Source organism: Zosterops lateralis (genome assembly GCF_965231275.1).
Source record: "Zosterops lateralis genome assembly, chromosome: 13".
NCBI lineage: Eukaryota > Metazoa > Chordata > Aves > Passeriformes > Zosteropidae > Zosterops > Zosterops lateralis.
This window is the reverse complement of record NC_139773.1, coordinates 2,745,461-2,771,401: the sequence shown is the minus strand read 5'-3', so window position 1 is coordinate 2,771,401 and position 25,941 is coordinate 2,745,461. Positions and strand designations below refer to the sequence as shown.

The window sequence follows — 25,941 nt, the reverse complement described above, 5'->3', positions numbered from 1 at the left end:
TGTTCTGGCTGTAATTGAGCCAGGCAATATTAGATTACACAGAAGTTTTCCAGCAGCTTCTCGGAGTGCTCAGTTGGTGGTAGTTAAAACTAGCAAGTTTGAGATCATGTCCTGGAAGTACACAACACTTGGATCTCATCTTCTGTTTTGGCTTCCTGGGAATTTTATTAAGCTGCTAGAAATGAGGTTTTGTGCTTGTAAGATTTCCTGTAATTGTTTCCTGGAAGAATGGATGTGAATGGATCTCCACAAACGAAGGTCACTCAGTGCACTTGCAGAACAGTGCAAACCTTTTTGCTGGCAGTTGCACTGTGATGTGTTTTAGCAGGTTAGATTTAAGACACTTTCTAGCTGTATCTTTATATCTGAGATTATCTGTGTGGGGCTGAGAGAGGTGCTGGGTGAAGAGCAGAGGGTCCAAGTGGAGCAGAAATCAGATTATTGCAGAATTTTGGGCTGGTGCCCCTTGCTTATTATGTGATAAAGCAACTCTTTGGTGCCTGGTGTGTAGTGTTGGTCACAGTCTCTCATGGTGGAGTTGCTCCTCCTCTCCCCAGTGCCATTAAACGTGACTTGTGGGTTATTTATCAGCTCCTCTCCCGTGGCACAGCGCGCACGTGACGAGCCTTGGAGATGCCGGGCAGCGGAGTTTCCACTTGGTGCTCTGCTATTGCAAACACCGGGGCTTGGGCTGGTTAAATATTTACACTGGTGGTGTGACAGCTATCCCCAGGTGCCACTTCACTGCAGCAGATGTTTGTGCTGCTTGGCTTCAGACCAGCATTAGCTTGTGGTGGCTCTTTGCTCCTCCACTAAGCTGAACTCTCAGTCTCCTCAGCTGATGTGAAACCATCAGTTTCCTTCTGCTGGGAGATGGAAACCCAGTCTTGTGTCCCCATGGAATACAGCAGTGGACACTGCTGAGGTTGGAACTCTCTACAGAGTTTGGAGGCTTGGGGAAAGCCAGGGTTTCTGGAGCATCTGCTTGGATTCACAAGTGCCAAGCAATTGTGTAGAAAACCCAACTGGAAGTGGCATCAAATCCTTATTGCTGTAAAACTTCTGTTGTTGGAATGGAGGTGTGGCAGTTGGGGATGAAAACTGTTGGAATGTAGAAGCTACCATGGGTAGAAAACAAAGCCAGCCATGACATGGAAAGAAACAAAACAAAAGAATTTATCAATATCATGTCTCCAGGAGGTGAAAAAGGATTTTGCTGGAGAACTGAGCTTAAGTAGTTCTTAAATGGTTTTTATTTGCAGTAAATGCTGAAAGTGAACCAGGAGCTGACTCTCAGCATGTGAGGAGAAGCTGAACTGCAAAATGTGCTTTTCTTTGTAATAACATCAAGAATTACCCATGCAGCTCGTCTTGATGGATGGAAACATGAATGGATCAAGTGCTCCCAACTGTCATTCAGCAAATTGTGCTGCTTGGAAATTCTGATTCAAGCTAATGTTCTAATAATATTTAATTTATAATTCATTTATGCATTTAAGTGCATCCAGATTCTTCCTTCCGATTCATACTCTCTTATTTTGACAGCAAAAAGAATTTTAACTCTTATCACTGATGAAGCTTCCAGTTGAATTAAATTCTATTAAATTAAGGAGTTTTATTTGAATTAATAATGCTTCTTTGGTGAAGTCCAGACCTTTTAGGGCTTCCTATTGCTGTATCTCCTGCTTGCATTGGTGTGCTGGAGCATGGCAACATAGATAAGGACAGTAAATGTAAATACCTCCAGTGAAAAGCTGTGGTGGAGTGGAATTTGTTTGAAGCATATGGGGGACTTGGTTTCTTTGTTATCTCAAAAAAAAAAAAAAAAAAATCCCTGCTGAAGGACTGGGGGTGTTTCTGTCTGGGCAGAGCTTTATTTGGAATGTTTTGTTAGGGAATCTTTTGAAGTGCCCGGAGAATTTCAACAAAATGGCTGCTTTCCTCGGGTTTGTTCCTATCTGGATATCAACAGGCTCGCTGCCCTCGGCTCCAGGCAATCCGCCGCGGCTCCGACATGTAAAATTTAATAGGAGGCTGCTGTAAGTGAGATCTGCTGTTTCAGCTTTCATCAGACCACGTTTGGAGGGGAACGTGTTGGCTGTTCCCTCGCTCTCTGTCCATCCCTGGCTGCTTTCTGTAGGGAAATTTGTCTTTGTAAACAAAAAGAAAATAGCCGTGGTAGGAGCGTGCAGCCTCGGCAGTAATCCCGTCTGAGCGGCAGCGGAGCCTGTTCATAACTAATCTGCGTGGTGTCAGCCCAAGGAAATAATCCTGTGTGCCCAGCGAGGAGGTGGAACAGAGCCCCTGACTTCCCAGTGCTGTGGAACCCAGTGTTTGGACATTCCAGTAATTTTTATAGCATGAGTGTCCACAGTGATGGCTGGGGGTTGGTGGAAGGCTGCAGTAGAACTGGTGTTGAAATACCACATTATTTTGGTGGTGTTTCAGCCCTGTGTGCCCGAGGTGCAGGACACAGCTCTCACTGGGGTGGATGCTGTGGTGGACTCCTTCAGCACTGCTCCAGAATAACTGTGAGGGAAGTGTGTGCATATGAGCTGTTCCATGATGGTGTGCCTGGTCTTAGACTGGAACAGTCCTTCATGCCAGAACTTTAGGCATTTGTATTTTAACTCTAATATTTGCCATTTAGCTGTCTCCCTCCCAGTCTTCTGTGCTCCCTGTGTGCCTCCAGCCCAGATTGTGTCCCTATCCAGGAATGAGCAAGGGCAGGGCTATGTTAATTCTTGCCTTCTGTATCAGGGAAGGAGCCAGGGGAGGTTTGAGTGCTACATCTGGGATGTGGCAGGCAGTGAAAGCAGGCAGCCCAGCTATTTCTGGTGGGAGCTTGTCATGCTGCTGGCGTTTCCTTTCTTTTTTAAATGTTCAACCAACAGTGCTGCGGGAAGCTGGAGCCCAGCAAGCCAGGAGAAGGTGACAGTACACAGAGTCAGCAGTATAATCCTAAATAATGTCCAGTTCTGTACCCTGACCTTGCTGTGCTGGAATACCTGGGGGCTCTGACCTAGGGAAACTTTTGGAAAGCTGCAGCACGTGTGTGTTGGGAAAATGGAGAACCCACAGATGAAACCCTCTTGTCCCTTCCAACTATGTGTCCTTTGGGGAGTGATATTTGCTGGATCAACCTTGTTCTACTTAATAATCACTGCAGACCATTTGAGTTTCTTATCCGTGTACTGTAACTTTTCCTTCAGTGAAGAGGAAACCTGTCTTTAAAATCAGCCAGAGACCACTACCTCAGCTGCCTCTTAGCCTATTAAGTGATTAATAGGTATTCCCAGAAGCCTTAAAAAGTGGCCAAGTGGGCTGCTGTGGTAGAAGGTAGGACAAGACTTCAGGCTGATTTTAATTAAAGCTCTCAATGCCTTTGCTTGAGAAATGAAGAAGATTGTGTTTCTCTGTACATCTGGCAGATCTCTGGGCTGAGTGAAGACTCCTTATGTTGAAGAGCTGTGTGCTTTGCTGTCTGAAATTCATAAGTGGAGAATTACAGGGGCTGGTATCATAACCAAGATAATCTAGAGATAAGATTGGTTTGTTTACCAAGGTATATTTTCATCTTTGATTAAATTGCTCCAGGAATTGTGTTTAAGTGAGCTTTTAAGAACTCCTTTAGGTATTGCTGCGTAGTAGAGACTGAGTTACAGAAAAGGATGTTGTGGAGGCCCAAATACAAAATAACCTGGAAAGTTCAGAGACTAAATCCCAAAAGAGGCTGCTGGAGAAGTCTTTTAGTGAAGGAGACTCTCAAATTCCCATAGAGCTTCTTGTTGGCAGGACTGACTTGAAGGAGTTGAGCTGCTTGCTCCTCTCTCCAGGGCTGGATGAGGGAGGGATGGTGTTGGAGAGCTGGTGTGGTTGTCAGGCAGGCAGGGAAGAGCTTGGATCCCTGTGCCCTGGGAGACTGCTTCAGATATGGACCAGAACTTGTCACCTGCAGTGTTAAGCAATACCCATTTCTGGGGTCTCTTGCCCCATAGTGTGCAGATCTGCTGTCCCAGCTGTTTATGGGGTTCCACAGGGACTGCATCAGGGATCTGGTCAAACCTTTCTAAAGCTCCTTTGGTTCACATGGGCTTTTTAAGCTGGGAAAAAAAAATTGTAGTTTGGCCTTAAACAATCTGTGCTGGAATTAATAAGAGTCAGAACACGCTGTAGAAGGAGTGTCACTTTTTATAGTATAAACCACAAGACTGGTTCTTTGTGCTTATTACACTGTCACCCGAGGGCTTTATTTCAGTGAAGGTTTTGTTGGTGTTGGTGGTGAAAGAGGCTGTCCTGCTTTCCCCTTGTGCTAATGCAGCTGTTTGTGTGGTCAGGCAGTCAAATAGATTGGAGAACTGATTCCAGAAAAAAAACAACCTATAGGAAAAGAGAAGATCAGTTTCTAAACCTTTATTTGCAGCATAAAATGGCTGTATTGGTATGGACTGGTTGAGGGCAAGACATGCAGGGATGGGGTGGGAACGCTGCTGTGGGTGACAGCATTGGCTTTTGGCAGCATCAGGTTGTGGCTGTAGCTCCAGGGCTCAGGAAATCACATTGCTGGTTTATGTCCTACTTTTCAACAGCTTCAGAGCGTCCATTGAACGTTGGCCCTGAGGCAAACTTCCATTTTGGTGTCAAATGGCAAAGTACACACAGCCGCTCTCAGGGCCCCGCTCTTGTCTCCTTTGCATGTAAATGGTCCCAAAACTGAGCCCAGAGAGTGGATTTAGGGAGCTAAAACACGGTTCTGGGGTGTAACACAAGCCATATGGTCTGTGTGTTTCTCATGTAATCAAACTCTTGGTTTATGATTCAGATTTAGTTGGAATAAAAACTTGAACACAAGTGAAAATCATGTCTTATGTTCCACCTTCTTTCTGACCTTTCTAGGCTGTATTTCTTTCCTTAGCTGTCCATGTTTTTTTTTTTTTTCTGGATTTCATGATGCTTCAGGAACTTTTGGGATCTTCCAAGCACTTTGTCATTTTACACTGGCAGCCATTTGTGTTCTGGGACAGTTTTCAGCCCCAGTGTTTTGATGGTCAGGGCTGGATTATTCTTGCTCTGCAAGTAGTGTGGAATTGTGGCAAAAATGGGTATGATGGGTGGAAATCAACCCTTCCTGCACGTTGTAGACATCCTGGAATTGCATTGTGTGGGCATGCTGGATGTGGAGATGTTGGCACTGTGGTGGGTGTAATTAATCTGGTCCTTAAATCTTCAACCAAATTCTCATTTTATACAGATGCTTGGATTTATAGAGTTGGGTTGGTTTTTTTTCCTTTTAAATTTCCCTACCTGTCAAGTCCAGCTATTTCCCAGTCCATGCCAGTAAACATGTATTGTCTGAACAGATGATGTTATCAGACACGCTGATTTTCCCTTTGCCTGTTCAAAGCTCTGCCTTGGTTACTCAATTATTGATTGTTTTTCTCTTTTTTTCTCCAGAATCCAGCGACTATCACTCGAATACTGCTCAGCCATTTCAACTGGGACAAGGAGAAGCTGATGGAAAGGTAAGCAGCCACCTTAGCCTGCAACCACCTTGTGTCACAGAGCTGGAAAAAGTGTTTGTTCCTGGATGAATTGAGGATGGATGAATGCACAGTGTGTGGCAGGAGAATCTTTTGTGAAAGCTCTAAATGTTCCCCCTTTCCCAGCTAAGGGTGATTTGTGACTCCTTGTTTTAAAATTATTGATGCCTGGTTAGACTTAGAAGTTGTGGAAGTAAAGTTGCCTGTTGGAAAGAGAGATTTCCAGTTTGAACATGTACAGGCTTTGGAGAGGCTTTGGAAAAAAGCAAGCAGGAACAGGTTCTTGTTATCTAGCAACTGTTTTGGATTTGGATATAGCTGCTCTTGCCTGTCACGCTGGCATGTGTATTCCTGACGTGTTTATTTGCTGCTCTGGCCAAGGCTAAATTGTTCCTGACTGATAATGGTCCTGCCTTGTCTTCATCCCCACAGCTCCAGGTTTTCTTCAGTGTCTGTAAATAATGGCTTGAATTTTGTCTCTCCCTCCCCCTCAGAGCTGAGTGTTTCAGGGTTATTTCCCATCTTTGGTTCCCTGCTCTTGGAATGTGGCTGGATAAAGGTACTTTTCAGTTTGTTGTTATACAGTGGAGACCAAATCCAGCTGCATTTGCTTCATTCCAGTGCCAGTGTTGGTGTTGAAGAGAGTTGAGGGAGCTAGAGAATTTATTTTAGAAAACTGGAAGGAGAATTAATCTGGACCAAAAGGAGCAGTAAAAGCTGTACAGGGACTTGCTGGTAGTGGAGTCTGCTGGTCTTAACTGGTGTGAAGTGACCAGTGGGTGAGTGTGAAGGGCCTGGTAGGTTCATTAGTTTGACTTTTCTCTTAATTACCATCTCCTTTGCCTGATGATCAGGGTATGAGAAGATGAGATGTGCTTAGTAAACCAGGAGCAGTTGTTGGTGCTCCTGAATGTCTGAATGTCCCCTCATTGAGCCCCTGTAGTTTGGTACTCTGTCACCCAGGGAAAGAGGACCCAAGGCTTTCACATTGTTAGTAATTCTTTTGGAGTATAAATATTTCTGCTATGCTTGGCTAATGGATTTAGGATATCTTTAGCCCCCTTTCTATAATATTTTTGGTTAGTGTTGGTGTTCAGGTATCTCTTATGTTTTGTTTAACCTAGATTTTTTTTTCTGAACGGATTGTATTTTTTCACAGCTTTCTAGTCCTTATTTTCCTCAGATTGACCTCCTTTAGTAAATGTTGGAACTCTGAAAGCTTTGTGTTACAAATACATTCACTATTTAACTCTGATTACAGCTGTTAAGAATTCTGATTTAATTCCTGCTCTGCAGCATCTCTGTTCTCTTGGTATTTGAGTTTCTTGGGCTGGTTCTTGGTCAGGATAAAGTTCACCCTCCTTGGCTGTGAGATACCTCTACACAAGTGCACTGAAAAGTCATCCCTTTGTACAGTAGGTTCTGTGCCTTGTTATTGAGAGCTTGTTTAGGGATGTCATCAATTTAAAAATAAAAATTGGGCTTTTTTTTTTTTTCTTTTTTTTTTTTTCTTCAAGGGAGGTGCCAGCCACGTCAATATGAGGTATTATTGTCAAGGCTTTTACAGTTTAAGTACATGTTATATTTACAAATCCACAGGTAAACATATTCATTAAAATACTTAACTCAGTAGGATCACCCCTGTGACTAACAGAGTACATGACTTGCTTAGGCAGACCTGTTGCACACTGGTCCCAGTTTTGGTGCTTATTGATGTCTTGTTGTATTAGAAAAACACCAGAACATCTCTGGAGTGCCTGATGGTGCCTTCTGTCACTTCTGCACCAAGAAACTTCCATGAAATCTTCTGGAGTGCTCTGCGTGTTGAGGCAGGAGTAGGAAGCTGGGTAGGAGGCTGAGAGCAGTCTCTTGTTGGTCAAGAAGGTTTGGTCATTGCTGTGGTGATAGGTGAGGATTAAAGGGAAAAAAAAAACCCCAAAATATACATTTTGCTTGAAAGTTCCTGTTGTTTGATGGTGTGTGTTTGCAGTTCCTAATCAGTGCCTGTTTTCCCTTAGCTCATGGTGAGTCAGCACAACCTCCCAGCAGCCTTATCAGACCTGGCCTGGAGGAAAGCACTTCAGCCAAGTGGCTTCTCTTTTTTTTTTTGATAAGTGGGGTGGTCTGAGCTTGTGACATGAAAATTTCTCTGTTTTCCTACTTTTTTTAGCCTTGTTATGGCTGTTTTTAACAAGCAGGTTGTCACTGTCGTGCCAGCTTTGTCATGGAGTAATTACACGGTGGTGTTCAGAGGGCAGTTGTGCTACAGATATTTATTCCACTTACAGTGAAGTAATAACAGCCACAATTGAAAAACTGGCCTGTCCCACTGGTCAAGCACTAATTGTGTGCAAAAGCAAAACTGGAGGTTTGGGGTGGATTTGTTTGTAGGAGGGAAGTGGTGAGTGGAGGAAATATTAGTTCAGCCTCTGATATGCTACATATGTTTAGGAGAATAAATATATCAAATATTATTTTCCTGGGTCTTGCAAGCTTGATTCATAGGGACAGGAGAGCACCAGGTGCAGAATGACCACATCACCTCAGAAACAAGTGAAGAAAGTGTTTTAGCTTGAACCTTATCTTGATTACCTTCCAATTTTACCATGGCTGATGGTGTCCTCTCCTGAGGGGAGTTTGAGGAGGAACCTCTGTGTGATGAAGAGGTTAAAATGCAGCTCTCCTGCCTTATGTGCCTTTCCTCTGGTCATTTTCTTAAGAGTAAAGTGTCTCAGCATGTCCCCAAGGCCTGATTTAATCCCTGGAGGCACAGCCAGAGCTACAGCAGTCTCTTGTAGCTGCTTATCTTGGTGGCCACATGTCCCTGTTCCTCTGGGCAGAGGAGGGATGTTAGGAATGCCCAGATTGTTTTTTCTCCACAACCTGGCTGTCTGCTTTCCTTGGAAAAAAGAAATACTTTATACTCTTCAGCAGAGGCTGAACAGGTGAAAAATGGTGCATGGCAGGAGTTTTGATGTGGAGTTATCTTTTACTGTGAGTGTATTGGTGCAGTGACACTCACAAATGCTCTTCCATGGAAGTAAATATCCCAAAGTGTGTACTAGAAGCAATTTTTTTTCAGAGAAAAGGCTTTTTATCTTTGATACTCCCGTGGGTAGGATTTGATTATGTCTGGAAAATGGCGATTAGGCAGTTACAAACAGCAGGAGGGAATTTTGAGGAGATAAAGGGGCTGACAGCTTGATCCCTCTGCCAAACAGACTTGATATTGTTATAGGTTTGGTCTTGGTAAGTAGAAACACTTTAAAATAATGGACAAACACTGGTTTGTCCTTTCATTTTAAAATAGCAGAAAAGCTCCCAACTTTGTGATGAAGCAATTAAACTTTGACGAATTAATAGAGGAAAATATCTTGTGCCAGAAGTGCTGGAATTACTCAATATCTGCATTGTGAAGGGGAAGAAGGGCAGAGGATTTAAAGGGCTGTTAAAGGTGCTGTGCTCATCCCTAGGATGAAAGTAAGGATGGACGTACCAAGAACCAACCCTTTAATAGAGAGTACTTGGGGGAAAAACAGAATTCTTGGAGTTGTGAAGAAAGTGAGGAGGGATGCTGACATGGAGGAGATCTGGAGTAATGTAGGCATCTTTTGCAATGCATTAGGTGAGATTTGCAGGAGAAGTCTAAGTGAAATTGTATGAGATCAGGGACTGGGATTGAATGTGGTTTGGCTTCTTTGGATTCAAGGAGGATCAATGGAAATAGAAATGGGTGGTGGAGAAGGTTTGCTGGCCAGGGAAGTCAGCAAATGTCACATGGGGCTCACCTGCTGTGAGAGGGAAGGATGTTAGAGCTGCTGCTTGGAAATAGGAACATGGGAAGGGCAAAGGGAGATCTCTCTACATGGATGGTCTGTGGTGCTGCTGGAACAAGTGAGGAAATGGGATGGTAATTGGAATTAGGTGTTGGTCCTAACCATTGAAGGAACTGCAAGACTGAGCCCTGGGCGTGTTTGTGTAAGGAGTGGTGGAGCAGTTAGAGAGCTGTTGGACTTTGGAGTATCCATTGGAAGTGTGTGTTTTTAGGGAGATCCATGTTTTCCCCTGCATTTTCTGGAGTTCTTATGGCCCAGTGGCAGCATGAGCTATGAGTCTGAGAGACATACATAAAATAAATGTGGAAATTACTTACTCAGAAAGAAAATGCATGAAAAGGAAACAGCATGGAGAAGCAGGAATACTATACATAGGTATTAAAAGGGATAGGTAATTCCAGATGAAAAAAATCAATTTCCTGACACGGATATTCACCCTTAAAACCAGCCCACCACTACAAAAACCTCTGGTATTTCCATAAGCATTTAGCTGGTCATGAGCATCAGGGTTCAAATTGGATCATAGTATTTGTATACAAAACTATTTTCCTTGCAAACTTCACACCCAGCTGTGTGTCTGTTCTCCTCAGAGCATGTCCTGTGCTGCTCCTGCTGCCTTTAAGAGCATTTGGAAGGCTGGAAAACTTTCCTGGACTTAATATTTATCCATGATTCTTAATAAACAAATGCTGCCTATAATGGGGCAGCACTGAATTCACTTGATAAAATTTTCTAAGTATATAGTTTTATATATTTAGATTTAAATATAGCATAAAAATTTCTAAAAATAATCCTCTTAAGCAAACAAAAGAGCTTGGTTGAGTAAAATCCTGAGCTAGCATTGAAGAACAGTGGCAAAGCCTTGTGGATGCTGTGATGCCAGAATTCACAGCTTCCTTCCAGATGCAGTGTCTTGGAATTTAAGATCTAAGATACATGATGTGCAGTGAGAAACATATGAAACAGCAGGAAAATTGATATTTTTTCAATTATAAATCAAGCCTTGTTGGTAGGTAGAGCTGTAAGGGAGCAGGGTAATGCCTTACTGGGTTTGGCTGGGGGATGTGTGCAGGTGATGGGGCTGGTTAATTGTCTGGTTTAATTAGTTCTTTGCAGCTGCTGCAGGCTGGAGAAAGGTTTGTGAAGGATTCTGGGAAGAGGCTGAGCTTTCTGATAATGATGCTCTCCAGTTTGGTCCTCCTCTCCAAGAAAGAGCTTTTTATGAGCTTTTAAAGCAAACTAGTATTGTTTTCCTTGAGGGAATAGGAAATAGAAAGGAAGTGATCTTTTTTCTCCCCCCAAGCAATCTTGCATCCTCCTTTTCAATAGGTACTTAATCTCTGGAAGCATTGTAAACCTGGAACTGGATTTTTTAGGTTGTTAAAGTACCTCAGGTTGACTCAAAAGATGCCCAAATGGCTGATGATCAGAATATTAGGAAAAATGAAAGGCTTCAGTTGAAAAGAATTGAGCTTGAGGGCATCAAACCTGTGCTTTAGGAAGGTGTTGCAATGCCTGGACTGTGAACTCAGGTGTTCTTGCTCTAGTTCCCTGTCCTGGAATTCTAATGCAAAGCAATCACTGGGGAGAATCATGAATTACTTGAAATGCAGCTGAAGAATTGAAGGTGCCTGAATTTCAGGAGGGTGTAATTCAAGTGAGAGTCTCTGAAATGATGTAGTTGTCTAATATCCACCTCTGTGTTGTGTTAGAGAAGAGTTTGTTGGAAGCAGTGGGTGTATGAGTTTTGAAATATAAAAAGCATCTTTATACACTTAACTGCTACCTAGAATGGAAAACCAATTTAGAAGGTGGTTAAATTTTCGTTCTGTCCTGTCTCCTGCAGGTACTTCGATGGCAACTTGGAGAAGCTCTTTGCAGAGTGTCATGTAATTAATCCGAGTAAAAAGTCGCGAACGCGTCAGATGAACACCAGGTCATCAGCCCAGGACATGTCCTGTCAGATCTGCTATCTGAACTACCCTAACTCGGTGAGTACACAGTGGCCTCAGGCCTACCTGGCCAGCAACTCCCCAGATTTCTGACCTGAAACTTCCCATTTTCCTGCTGAACACCTCTGAGGCTGCTGGGGCTCGGGCAGTGGTGTAGTAAAGTTCAGGAAAAAGCAAGCAGGTGATGTTTTTAAGGGTCGGATACCAGATAACGGATATGTGAAATTAGAAATCTGTGAAAAGCATGATGAGCAAAGGGATTTACTTAAGTAGAAAGACAAGGTAGGAAATAGCTTTTAAAAGCAGTAAGTAATGCTACAAAATAGCCAAACTAGGAAGTCTAGAATAAAAGTAGTAGAAGTAAAATGTGGATATCTTTGGATCTTTATCATACTTGGACAATACCCTCTTGGTCAGACACGAGGGTGTGTTACGCAGTGCTTGCTGGAGCTCTACATGCATGTCCTGGATGATAGTGCTACTTTTTTGTCACTGTTGATCAAACTGAAGCATTCCTATACACTGCTAAAAGGTCCAGGCTCTACTAGGGCTCCCAGGGGCAGGACATACTGTTGGGAGATCTGGGAGAAAAGGAGGTGAGTGGAGAAACTCAAATAGGAGAGTTCATCAAAGGGCGAAGTGCTCATAGTAAGGAATTTTTCCTTTATTGAAACCTGCTTTTTGTGGGGGAGCTGTGCCTCAAGAACACCCTAAAACATGTCCTGAGCCTTTCCAGGCAAAGCAGCCCTGACATAAGGCTTTGCTCTTGCTCTGGGTGTGTTTTCAGCAAGGAACCATGATGAGTTTTGGGGTTCAGGAGTAGCCTGGGGTGAAGTTCCCTGGTTGTGGCCTCTCCCTTGCTCTGGATCTTCTTCCCTGGAGGAGACAGAGCTGAGCAAAGCCCAGCTTTAGGCTTTAGGCCTCCCATTCTCAGCACTAAGGTCCCTGTTGCTCCTGAGCCAGGAACCACAAAGCTTCATGTGTCTCCTCTTCAGCCTTGTGTGCCCCGACTTCCTTCTTGAAAAGCAGCTGGAAAGGCAAATTCCTGCTTTGTTTGATGAGGTGCTTTGAAAGGAGAAGGCAATATATTCTAATACATTGTTCTCTCCATTCTAACACAGTTGCTGTGCTGGGTGGGGTACAGCTCACAGGGACAGGCCTGGGGGTCCTGTGCCACCTGGGGAGCAGAACCAGAGAGTCATGGAACAGACCCACAGGGACCATCCAGTCCTGCTCCTGACCCTGCACAGGAGAACCCCCAAAATCACAACCCTGCATTGTCCAGAGTTTTGAAACTGCAAAGAACAGCACAAAACACACTAACACTTCTTGGATTTGTAGCTCAAATAGCAGTGGCCCAGTTGTTAGAAGAGCAGATTCTTAGCTGGAGCAGAGGGATGTTGCAGGTGAGCAGGGCTGTCTCTGTTGCTGATGTTAAAAGACATCAAGGGGACTCTATTTCTTTGCCCTACAAAAAAGCTGGAGCCTATAGAAAAACTAGTATTTGTTATTTCTTCTGTAAAAGGTTTAGAATAGTGTAGTATCTGTGTCTAGAGTGATGGTAATCTGTTTTGAAGCTGTTGTAGTTGATGTGAATTATAACTTCTAGGATTATTTTCATGTTCAAAAACATGAAAAAAAAATCTCAGCTTTGAAAATGCTCTTGGAATGATCAGCTAATTATTTTTCCACATGAAAGCTGTGGGGTTTTTGCACTGAGAGCCCCTTTCAGCCTATGGAAAGTTGAGAGTTTGGAGGTGTTAAGTTTTACAGTGTACAGTTGTTGCAGGAATGTTAGTCTTGAAATTCCCTCTCTCCCATCTACAAAGTCTCTGTAGCTCTTCAGTCACCTCCAAAGAACTGTGGTTTGAGGTTTTCGGAAGCCAAACAAGGCATTTGAAGCTCTCACCCTGCAAGTCTGAGGACTTAAGGGAGATGTTTGACCTGCTCTGTGTCCCTGGCAAGCACTGTCAGGTCCCAGCAGTTATTTTGGGTGATACCTTTATTGGTAAGACAGGAATTGGGAGGGTAATGGTTTTGCCTTCCTCCTCTCTTGCCCCTCACCCTCAGGAGAGTGGCTGGGGATGTTTTTGGGAACATCCTGCTTTGTCCAGACTGTAGATGCTGGGCACAGATGTGGTGACAGCAGAGCTGTCCCCTGGCCTAATGAACTGCTTAAGGACTTACTGCTCCCCCATCCTTGGTGGTTTTATGTTGGCCTTTTTACTTGCTCCCTTGACATCTGCTGTCAGCTGAGCCAAAAATAATTGGGAACTCCCTCAAAGTAAAGAAAAGAGCTGAGAGATTCTCTGCATTCTTTGCAGCCTGGGAGTAATCGTGGTGGTGGCTGCCTTTCTGTGGGCACTTAGCAAAGCATTTCCCTGCCTGAAATAACCAAAACAGGTCTTAGATGAAGGTGTGTTCTGTGCTGGTTCCTCATGTGTGCCTGCTGCAGGAGTGTTTGGGTTCAGTGAGGGATGGTTCCCTTCTCTGTGCTTGCTTCCCATCACATATGGAGAGGCCAAAATTCACTGAAAAGCCAGTGCTGTCTTTGGGATGGTTTCATGCTGTGGCATCCCAAAAGTCACAGATGTTAAAGTGTTTTTATTCTAACTCTGCATCTCCAGGTGATGTCACTTGGCCACAGCAGCATCTGTGGAGCATCAGATACCTTGTTAGCTGGCTCAGTGGGGGCTCAGAAATTGGAAGGTGTCTTTTTTCACTCTTGCAGCTGGTGTACCTGGCACCACAGAGGTGCCAGCCTCCTCTGTGATCTCTGTTGGTTTTTTTGGGGTGGATGTCTCTATTTTTACCTGGAGCCAAGTCAGATGCTCAGGTCAGTTTGCACGTGTTGGTGCTCACAGCTGCAGCTGGTGGCAGAGTGTGAGCAGTGTAATCACAGCCTGCCAGCCCCTGGGAGAGGGAGGAGTGATGACAGGCCCCTTCCCTGGGCAATGCCACAGCATCCAGACAAGGCACAGCACAGCTGCTGCACCTCTGTGGCATGGACAGAACAGACCTGTCGTGTCTGAGAAGGTGTTTGGGAAGAACATTTGCCTCAAGTGGATTCTCCTTTCCTCAGTCACCACCATCCTGCTGTTGTTTTGGGCTGTTCCATAGAGGATTCTGTGTTCTTTCTTCTGCGGAGTTTCATAGTTTGATGGTATCTGAGTTCTGGTTTTATCCCACTAGCTGAGAAATTGGTTTGAAAAGCTGAGCCAGCAAATATTACCTCTGTAGTGTTACAAATGAAGTGTTTTAAATACAGTTTTCCGTGGTGCTGACTCTGAATATAAAACAACTTTAGGCTGACCAGAGAAAAATACTTTAATGCCAGTCTTTCCTCAGCAGGGTTTGCTTCTCTACCCCTTGTGTAACCACTGAGGCCCAGATGATATCTTGGCAGCTCTCTGCAGATGATGCAGACAAGGATGGAGTTGTTCCCTGTTGATGTCTGTGACAGCAGATCATTATTGAATTTTATTTAGCAATTTACACCTGCCAATTAGGATCTTGAGTGTCCTCATCTGATGAGCATCTGGGTTTCAGGGGGAACTTCCCTGAGGAGGTCTGGAACTTTTGGGCAGCACCCACATGTGTCAAGGGGAAAAAACAGATGGAATGAAGACTCTGTATCCTTATCACTGTGACCTGTTTGGTGTTGCATTTATTTGACTGATTTCCAAAATGAAATGGGAGAGAGCCATGCTGTGCTCCATATACACTCCTAAAACAAGGATAAATTTAAATGGGCAGGATGGAAACATGGGCCACACCTTTCCTTGTTGCTGGGGCTGGGGATTAAAGTCTGGCTTTGGAAGAGTGACTAAGGCTGCCTTGGCAATGTTCTCTAGGGCTGATGATGCAAAATGAATAACAATGTCTCAGGTTTGGTGTGCGGAATGAGGGATGGGATGGATGAACTGCACAACACCAAGAAGGATGAAATTAAGGAGTGAATCCCTGTGATAAAATGAGTCCATGTCTTGTGTTCTTTGTCATTGCAGTATTTCACTGGCCTGGAGTGTGGACACAAGTTCTGTATGCAGTGCTGGAGTGAATATTTAACTACCAAAATAATGGAGGAAGGCATGGGACAGGTAAAATCTCACCTCACCTCATGGCTTATTTCTGGAAATTCTGTGTATTGGAGAGATGAGAAAGAGTCTTTCTGCTAAAGTTTAAAAAAACCCCAAAAGAACAACAGAGAAAACCCAAACCCCAAAAGTTTGGGGGCTGCAGGCCCTGCTAAGGTCAGTCTGGAGAGAATTCTGTGGAGTTGGTGCAAGTGTCTGGGCTGGGGAAGGAGGAACCAGTGGCACACCTGAGATATGGTGGGAGAGGCAGGGCATTCCTTTGGCCACGGATTGTAGTGAAGTCTGTTGGCTTGGAATTCCCTGTGATGCAAAACCAGGATAACCACTGTTTCTCCTATGATCTTTTTGTGTTTTTCAGACCATTTCATGCCCTGCCCATGGCTGTGATATCTTAGTGGACGACAACACAGTTATGTAAGTGATGCTCTTGGCTTTGCTCTCTTTCCATTGTGTTACTCACGTGCTATTTATTCAAATGCTTATAACAAACTTCATTTATTCAAATGCTTATAACAAACTGCACAGAGGCTTGCAGGCAGCAGAGAAACCTGTCTTGAACTGTCTGTTTTGATACCAGAATGTCTCTTAACTTCCTGTTTAAGTGTGAAAAGCCCATGTGACAGCACTGGGAGGAAAGACTCCCTGACCAGTTTGGTCAGTGTGACACCAGAGTTTCCAAACCCTGTTTTACTGCTTTGTGCATTTTGTTTCCTTTGATTTATGTAGGAATTTAGGACTTGTACCCAGGTCAACCCACTGGTTCCCCAAGCCCTCTAGCTGTAGTTAATAGGTGAGTCAGAGGACAGGAGTGCTAAGGGCTGATGCAAGGTGTGTTTTTTGCCCTCTGATAGGAGGCAGTTGACCCTCAAACACAAGATTTGATTAGGCTGGTGTGTCAGCCTGTGTCCTTGGAGTTAAGTTGTCCAGCTGTAGAATGACTGTTAGTCATGGTGGAACAGTGGACTCCATGAGCTTCCTTCTCTTTTATACGGGAGGAGGTTGCTGCATGAGCAATATCCTTCATAATTCTGAACTTTGTTCAAGTTCATTTTAATTCTTCTTGCTAAAAAGCATCTCAGTATAGGCTTATTCTGTTACCTTGTTTTTTTCCTTCCTGAAGCCTGACTCATTCATTGATATTAATTTGGTATTTTTATTATCAGTTGCTTTCAGAAGAACGATTTCCCCAATTTTGGCTCTTGGTTACTCATGGAGTGTAGGCTGGATGGAAGTGGAAGTAGCTGAAACACTTTCCTGCCCCGTTAAGGGGTGGTTTGTAGAGTCCAGTGGGTGGAAACTGAGCTGAAGTTGGCATATCTTGAGTAACTTGATTGAGATTTTTGTTTACCAGATGTTAAACTTCAATTTGTGGAGTCAAATGCTCTCAGCAGGACTTTTTTGAGTGTTTTCTTGATTGCAACAGTTGGAATGAGCTGTTCACACAGTGCCTGTGAAATTGAGTAGCTGAAACCATTAGAGGATGCAGCAGCAGCAGCAGCAGCAGCAGCAAGGAAGGGATGGAAGAGAAGGAGGCCATTGCTGTGGGATTCCACCTGGCTGGAGAGGACAGGGATGAGGCCTGGGATAGGGCAGTGCAGCTGGGTGCTAAGGCAAACAAGTCCCATTTGTCTGAGTAAAATTAGAAACTGTTTCTAGAGGTTAAAATCCACCTTTCCCTGAGCTTACCTGGATTTCTGTGGGGAGGAAGGTGCATTTTTTGCAAAACCTCTTTCCTTTAACAGCCAAGATGGACAAGTGTGGCAATCTTAGGGTATGTCAATATAAATAGCAAAAACGTAAATGATTTCAACTGGAACCTGTACCCACTTCTGTGTCTTTAATTACTACTTTTAAGTCTTTTCTTGTTTACGAAGTCTCCAGCTCTCAGTTTCCAAGCAATACAAACACAAAATTAATCTGATTTATGGCTCTGGGCATGAGTTTCACCTCTTAATTTGTCTAGTTTAATTTATGATTTGCCAAAAGGCAATAATATCCAAAGCAAAATTCTTGAAGATCTTGACCTGGTGATGTTGACTGGGGCAATCAAAGCATGTTGATAAGCAAAACGCCAGTGGATTATGTGGTCTGGTTAGTCATGGCATGACTAATAATTTAAATTCCAGTACCTGATATATTGTTATGATGCAATACATTTTCAAGGTGATATTTAGTATGTCTTGAAGCCCAGGTATGGGGTAAAAAACCTCCAGATTTATAATTCATACGAAATTCAAATTGTTTTCTCGTTCTTTAGTAAGTTTGACTCCAGAATTGCAGGAGAGATGCTTTGTCAGCTGATTTATTTTATTTTAGCCCTGGGAATTGAGCTGCCACGTGCTGTGATTTATGTAATAACCAGCATGTGCTTGGGTGAGGAGCTCCCTAGCTGCCCAGGGCTGGGATTTGTGCACATCCCATGGGCACACGCTGCTCCTCAGGGAGTGTTGTAAGGATAACAGGCAGGAGTGCACTTAGTTTTGGCTGTAACTGGAAAGAAAAATCCATTAATTCCAATATTTACCCATGCTATGGCCTGTATAAAGCTGAATTCCACAGTAGGATTTAAACCAGGAATGCCACAAAGGGTGTGTTAGTGCAGCTTTATGTTTAGATATATTGGGAAGACACTTCAGTCGTAGCTAAAAGACATTTTTAGAAGTGCTCAGCAATCCTCCATAATTAAGTTATTTTGGATGCATTTAGGCTGGGCAGTCTGCAAATGCCAGCTGGGATGGTGTGCCCAGGAGAAGAGTGGTCACCATGCTGGTCAAGGGTTCCCATCAGTCAGTTTTCCTCTGCTCTCCCAGTTCCAAACAGACTGGAATTAATTTAAAGCCCGTGTGGTGTACACCCCTTGTGATGTTGAATTCAAATCTACTTTTCTACTTTGTTTTTATGGCAAATAGATTAAAAACCCATTAATTTTTAAGCTGAAGCTGTAGCATTCCACTGAAACCTAGCTAACATGAGGCTTCCCAAAGTTATTAGCCACACAAGAGTTGTTCTGGAGCTTTTTAAAGGGATTTGCCACAAAATGTGCATGTTTTATGTAAATGAACTGATTAAATTACTTGCTTTGTTTCTCGGGCTCTTCATGAAAGTTTTTAAATAAAAATCCTCGCACCAAGAGGTTCAATTCTTTTGAACTGCATGAGGTTTCTGTTTCTGAAGCTAATACATTTATATATATATTTATATATCGAATAGAATGAATGTAGTTTTCATAATAATAAATAATCTAACAAATAAATAGAGAATAGGTAAGTACAAAAAGTACCTGCAAGTGTAGGATGAATCAAACTTATTTGTCTTAACTTACTGGCAGTGTATGGAAAAAACAAGATTTCTGCTACAATTTTTCTGTTTCTTCCCTTCCCACAGGCGTCTGATCACAGATTCCAAGGTTAAATTAAAGTACCAGCATTTAATAACCAATAGTTTTGTAGAGGTGAGTTTTTATTTGAATTTTTTAATGGCTTGTAGGTTGTTTTTGTCTCACACCTGTACCCAGGCAGAGGCTGGAGGCTTGTTTAGAACTGCAGAGCAGGTTTTTTGCAAGGTCTCTAATCAAGTGTGAATGCAGGGGTTGTTTTATGGTCCTTTGCCTTACAGGGATAGTTGTGGGAAAATGCTAAAAAAAACTTTAGGACAAAAGACCTAAAGAGAACGTAAGAGCTGTTGCTTAATATCTGGGTTCTGAGAAGCAGAATTACGTAGTTATAAGAGTTATGTAATAGTTATATAATATTTATGACTCTTGAATGTTACCTGAGATACTTCACATTGGAACCAGCACATGCAGTAAACAAGAACGTGCCTTAAACGTTTTGCCACTTGAAGTAAAACTGCAGAAGTGCTTTAGCAAAATACTAATAGTTTTAGAGGCTCAAAATAAACTTGAAGAAAGGTGTTTTGCAAGATGTTTGCACTGTCCCAGTTTCCCGGTTGTGTGGGCTCAGCTGTCCTGTCGAGCCCAGGGCGGAAGCTGTTACGGGATCGAGCTTTCGGTCCTTGCCAGAAGTGATGGGTGCAGTGGGTTTGGTTTTAATTTCTTAGCTGTTTAGCTGACAGAGAGGTGCAGGGCAGGAGCTGTCCTTGAGCACATCCTTCCTGTGTGATGTGAGATATGTGTTTGTTTGGCAGTGTAATCGACTGTTAAAGTGGTGTCCCGCCCCCGACTGCCACCACGTTGTTAAAGTCCAGTACCCGGATGCTAAACCCGTGCGCTGCAAATGTGGGCGTCAGTTCTGGTAAGAGACATCCAGGAAAAATGCTGGTACTGCTTTACTCACTGCCCTGCAAGAGTGTTAGTGTGTGTTCAGGGAGTCCCAGACTGCTTTGGCTTGGGAGGGACCTTAAAGGTGATAAGAGTTCACCCCCTGCCATGAGCAGAGAGACCTTCCACCATCCCAGGCAGCTCCAAGCCCCACCCAGCCTGGCCTTGGACACTTCCAGGGATGGGGTGACTTCTCTAGAAACCAGTTTCAATGTCTCACAACTCTCACAGTAAAGAGTTTCTCCCTACTAATCCCATCTAACTCTGTCCTCTGGCAGTGGGAAGCCATTCCCCCTTGCTCTGTCACTGTTTTGAAGTGGCTCTTGAGGGATTTCAGGATTGAAGAGGGGGAATGTGTTGAGTTTCCATAGGACTGGCTTTCAACAACCCAGAAGAAAACTTACACTGTTCAATTACAAGTACAATCATCTGCCCTGTTCGCTTATTTTCCTTTTCTTTCCCTTACAGTTTTAACTGCGGTGAAAACTGGCATGATCCTGTTAAATGCAAGGTGAGCATGTCAAGGTTCTTGTCCAAATCTTTTTTTTGAAAAAGCTTAAAATACATTTATGTGCAAGACTTAGCAATGAAGCCCAAGTTTTTGTGGCTGTCCATAGAATCATAGATGATCCTGAGCTGGGAGGGACCCCCAGGGATCATTGAGCCCAGTTGTTGTTCCCACCAGGGAGCAGAGTAGCTCACCTGTTTAAACCACAGGGTGAGAACCAGCAGTGAAATCCTGTTGGGTGCCTTTACTGGCTGCCTCACAGTTGGATCTTGTGAGAGAACAGTGCCTCATCCAAGTGGGAATTGTCTGGAAGAGGAGGTTGTTAGACCTGTGACCCCCTGCAGAGAGGGGTAAAGGTGCTTTTTGGACAAGGAGTTTTCCTGTACCAGTCGTTCCTGTAGGTGGTTGGTGCTTTGTCAGGTGTTAGCTGTTGTACTGGAAGAATTAATTTGGTTTTGATGGTTTGGGTTGGAAGGGTCTTTAAAGATTATCTTAAAGATTACTGTAAAGATAATCACAGCCTACCATGGGCCAGGATACCTTCCCCTAGCCCAGGTTGCTCCAAGCCCCATCCTTGAACACTTCCAGGGATGGGGCAGGTACAGCTTCTCTGGGCAACCTTTACCAGGGCCTCCCCACCCTCACAGGGATCATTTTCTTCCCAATATCCCATCTAACCCTGCCCTTCCTTGTGTCTGTCCCTCCAAGCCCTTGTAAATGGTTTCTCTCCATCTTTCTTGTAGGCTCCTGTCAGGTGCTGGAATGCCACAGTTAGTCACCCCAAAACCAAAATGTCCTTCTTGTTTAAGAGTCCAACATGAAGTTTGTGTTGATTAAGCTTAAGAGCTGCAAACTCATTGCAGGAGTGTTTGTGCTGGGTGCTTGTGCTTGCTGGATCAGGATGGAGCTGCAGGAACTGTCTGCCACTAAATTAGTGGCTGTTTGTACAGTTTTCCAGCACCAACACTCCCCTGTTCCCATGTGGCTGGGGTACCTTTCCTTTATGTGAGCAGGTGTCTTGGGAACATTTGCAGTTCCTCCAGTCAGATTTAATGCTCTTCTTCCATCATTTTTCTGACAGTGGTTAAAGAAATGGATTAAGAAGTGTGATGATGACAGTGAAACATCCAATTGGATTGCAGCCAACACAAAGGTGAGAGATTTTCTTGTATTTTTATATAGAGATTTTATACAGATTTGTCAGGTGAAAAGGACATCGGTCTAATTCCTTGCAGGATTGTTTTTCTGTTCCATGTTAAGAGCAAGCCTTAAAATCCACAGTACACTGAAGTGCTCTTGTTTGAAGAGCAAACAGGTGTTAATGCTTGGAATCAGGTGAGTTTCTTCAAGTTCAGTGAAGGAATGTGCTTGGAAGAAACAGTTAATTGGAGACCCAAAGGAACCTCAAAATTTAAGTCTTTGGGCTCCTGTCTGGCACCAGTGGCTTCCCTAAGCAAATCCATGGCCCATTCCATGTGTGGAACATGTTACCACCACCCGTGGCTCAGTTTGGCTGGGATCATTTACATCTGCCTTCAAATCCCTGGGATTGGCCTCCGGAGGAGCCTTCATTTCCGCTGGGCAGCATTCCAGCTGGAGACTGGCAGAACAGCTGTCTGGGATTTCATTATGTAAAGGTCTTCCTTTTGCTTAGCCCAACTTTGCCTGAAACTTCAGCATTTGATCATTTTGAGGCAAATTAAAACCAAGATTGTCATGGTGGCAGGGACACAAAAGCAGCAGATCCCATGGGGGGTGAGGAGCAGGCCTGGGGCTCCCAGCTGAAGGAGGAAGGTGGGGAGGGAGTGAGGAAATGGCTGCTTTGTTTTCTTAGCTCTGTTGTGTAAGTGGTTAATGGCATTGTTTGCAGCAGCCTCGCTGCTTTCCGGGGCTGGCTGCCTGGTTTTCATCGAGCTGGAATGTTGTGTTATGGTGGCAGAGAAATCCCTGCTGTGCAGCTCAGATCAGGCTGGAGTGGAGCCGTGTGGGCCCTGCTCGGAGCTCACAGTGTCACCAAAGGGAGTTTGCCTTTGGCTCACTGTGTTCCAAAGTGGCTTGGGGACTGAACTGGGTTTGTTTGGAGTTGGCTGGGTCTTCAGGGGCTGCTCCTATTAAACCTGAGGAAGAGCAGCCAATAGCTTGGAAAAGGCAGAGTGTAAGCACTGCTAGCCTTGGGTCTCACCTATTTGGGACACTGGATCAGCCACAGCCCTGTTTTGCCTGTTAAAGCCCTCAGGAGGCTGATCTTGGGGTTCCCCATGTTGTACCTGCCCCCCTGCCTTGGGAATAAGAAGATCTTTGGGGGTGGAGAACACCCATCTGGAGGGTGGCACCTGGCACCAGCCCTGCTTCTTCATTGGTACCTCTAGTCTGGTGTGAGCAGCAGAGCTGTCCTTGGACATCACTGCCTAAGCTGCTTCCTCTAATACCGTTCCAGACATTCCTACATGGGAATACTTAGGAGCCCAGGCTGCAACAGGGGGAAAAACTGCCATCAGGGTAATTACTCCAGACATTTGAGCAAGCCAACAGTCCTGGAGCCTTATGGCATCCATATCGATTGAATTAGCTGAAGGACAATATGGCATTCTTCTTTCTGAGCTGATGCTGGATTCAATTGAGGGGAAAGTTGGCAGGAAGAGTAACCCACCCTCATGCTGATCTTTGCCTTGGGGAAGGTGGGAGTCTCCAGCTTTGGCCACTGGGATGTGTGCCCTGGGAGCTTTGCAGCCTCCAGAGAGCCAGGTCAGCCTGGGATCGTGGGGCTGCAGCCACCTCCCTGCTGATCCCTGACCAGAGGCACAGAGAGACCCAAGTGCTGGCTGGGTGTGGGGCTGGAGCCATAGACTGGGATGGGAATTGTGCACTTGGAGTGTGTATCCATCCCTCCTTTCTCTGTATTGCTCCTGTCAGGAAAGCAGGGCAGCCATGTTTGGCAAGGCACAACTTGTGCCTGCACTGTTGGCTTCACAGCCTGAATTCTGTGTTGAATTTCATTTTGAAGAACCTAGAAAGGAATCAGGTAGCATCAGATGCAAAAATCCCTATTATCAGTGGGAACAGCTCTCCAAGGAGTTCAGTTGTGGCTACGGGCTCCATTGCTGTTTCTGGCTTTTGGAAAGCGCTTCCTGGAGCCATCCAGGCGTGAGTCCTGTCCCATGTGGGCTCCTCTCGGGGAAGGAGACTTCCTGTCATACCAAGATGAAGGTGTAAAAGCGAAATACCAATCCTCTGGAATGTGGGCTTGAAATCTGGATAATCCTTTGCAACGGGAGAATGTGAGATACATTTGTTCCAGCTTGTCCTGGGAGATGGAGTTGGAAAGGAAAATCAGGCAATTGTGTGAGAGAATAGAAGAGTGAAACCCAGCTGAATTGGGTTCTGTTCCCAAACTGGAATGATGTGATGCATTTTTTGATGAATTATGTAGAGTGGTCTGAATGAAAAACTAGGAGATTTGCGTAGTGAGTTCTGTGGTTTCTGATATGATTTTTTTATTCTTTTGCATTCATTTACTTGCACTTAGGAGACCTTAATTCCTTCTACTTCTACAAAAGATAGAGCCCTTGCAGCAGAGTGTGCTGGAGTAGATGGCTTTTTTCTTAAAATAAGCTACTTTCACATGAGTTCAGCTTAACTAGATTAATTTAAAGTTGAGATAAAGCAATACGAGTCCTTTATCAAGCCTGTAATTTTCAGACTTCTTGAGGAACAAGGTTGAAGAGTCCAAGGATTTGCACTTTTCTTCCTTTTTCAGTTTGTTTGACAAACTTGATTCTTCAGTAGTTCTTCTCTTGAGTTAAACTAGGCAGGTTTCGAGTATTTGGGAATAAAGAAACCACAGAGATCCATTACTTTTGTTAAGTGAACATTGAAAGGAGTGAAAAATAGAGAAAACTTGGATTTGTGCATTTATTTTGGGCTCTCAAGGTGTATCAAGACTATCTGAAAGTGGTCTAAAAGGAGGAGGGGAAACCTGTTTGGAACCCGAGTGTCAGCATGTTAATCTCTGCCTCATGGAATACCAAAGGGAAGAGAACAAAGCCGGTAATGGTGCCGGCCTTCACACAAGGCACTGCTTTTTATTGTGGAACTTAAATTGGTCTTAATGGAAGTTGTTCATCTGATACTAAGAAACACCCCAGCCTTGCTTCTTTGGCTCCTGGCACATCCCCATCCTTCCCTTCCAGGCCAGACAGAGCTTGCAGGGCTGATGGATAAACCAGGCACATTTTCTTCTCCAAAAAAACCATAGAATATTTTTCCGCCGTGCATATGATAAAGTGGCATGAGCCCACATGTCTCCCTTTTCAGGTCACTTTTTAATGGCTGGACAAGTGCTCCCTCTGTATTTTCTGGAGATCCTGCATTTGTTCTAATGCACGGAAATTCTAATGCAGGGCAGGACACGGAATCCTCCTGGGCACCAGCACCAAGCTCTGCTCCTCCATTTCCCACCACACCGGAGCTGTGATCTGTGTTTTTCTAAAGGTCCCCAAGTGCCATCTCCTTTTCTCAGATGAACTGGTGTTTAAAATCTGTTTGTAAAAGTTTTGTTCCATGACTCTAGGTGTTAGAACGATGTACTGTTTTGTGCTAGCCATAATTAAGTTTTTGGGTTTTGTTGAAAATCATCAAGAAATCCCTGTGGTTTTTGAGGATTCTTTTTAGAGGATGGGCTAGCGGTGAAGGCGTTGCTGTGAATGTGACTGTGGGAGGCTGGTGTACACCAGTTCCTCTGGGAGCTCTGGAAAGGACTAATCTCTTTCACTTGCCCTGAAATAAGAAACCTGTTTCTATTTAGCTTCCTGTTCATAAAAGAGCAGCTGAGGTTTATGGTGCTTTATGTATGCATGGACTTTTACAACAAAATCAGGATTGTTCTCCTTTGCCAGGTTCGCCCAGGCTTTTGTTTCCAACCCCAGTACAGAATTGTTTGGAGTGGAACAATGTTAATGAGGTCACTTTTGTGTTGTGCTGTGGCTGATAATGTGCACAATAATCTGCAGGTTTAGTAACTTGATTTGCTGCTTGTTGGGTTGTTGCATAGCCGTAATACTCAGGGAGATCTTCGTTCCCTATCCTCATTATTCTGTAAATCTCTCCCACTTGTGTTGGTGACTTGAGTAGTTACTACTTACTTTTCTCCTAGTGTCCAGCATTTCTTTAATATGTGCTTTTCATGGCTTTAATTTTTAATAATCTTCAACTTGACACTTTTACACAGCTTTAGGGATCTGCTCAGATACTGCATCACCTTTTCCTTGTGCTGTGCTAGACAGGAGCATAAAAACTTGGAAAGGATGGCATTCCTTGTGAAAAAAGGGCTGTAATGAGATTGTAGAATCATGGAATGGTTTGGGTTGGAAGAACCTTAAATCAAGTTCCACCTCTGCCATGGGCAGGGACACCTTCCACTGTCCCAGGGTGTTCCAAGCCCTGTCCAACCTGGCCTTGGGCACTGCCAGGGATCCAGGGGCAGCCACAGCTGCTCTGGGCACCCTGTGCCAGGGCCTGCCCACCCTCACAGGGAAGAATTTCTTCCCAATATCCCATCTGACTCTGCCATCTGGAAGTGGGAAGCCATTCCCCTTTGTCCAGAGTCCCTCTCCAGGCTCTCCTGGAGCCTCTTCAGGCACTGGAAGGGTCTTCTTGACCATGTTTGCATTCCAGAGCTCAAAGCCCTGAGCACTGTGGACACACTGGAAAGCTCGGTCTCACCTCAAAGA

At 44.2% G+C, this 25,941-nt stretch overlaps 1 protein-coding gene across 2 annotated transcripts in view; it reads left to right on the top strand.

Moving 5' to 3' along the window:
• Positions 1–25,941, top strand: part of ARIH1 (ariadne RBR E3 ubiquitin protein ligase 1) — a 50,196-nt gene that overhangs the window by 16,493 nt on the left and 7,762 nt on the right. For both annotated transcript variants that reach the window (XM_083871167.1, XM_083871168.1), the window contains exons 2-9: positions 5,455–5,522; positions 11,223–11,367; positions 15,336–15,428; positions 15,784–15,839; positions 18,810–18,876; positions 19,572–19,678; positions 20,173–20,215; positions 21,294–21,365. In XM_083871167.1, coding sequence (XP_083727293.1) covers positions 5,455–5,522; positions 11,223–11,367; positions 15,336–15,428; positions 15,784–15,839; positions 18,810–18,876; positions 19,572–19,678; positions 20,173–20,215; positions 21,294–21,365 — 651 coding nt within the window. The remainder of the gene's footprint in view (positions 1–5,454; positions 5,523–11,222; positions 11,368–15,335; positions 15,429–15,783; positions 15,840–18,809; positions 18,877–19,571; positions 19,679–20,172; positions 20,216–21,293; positions 21,366–25,941) is intronic.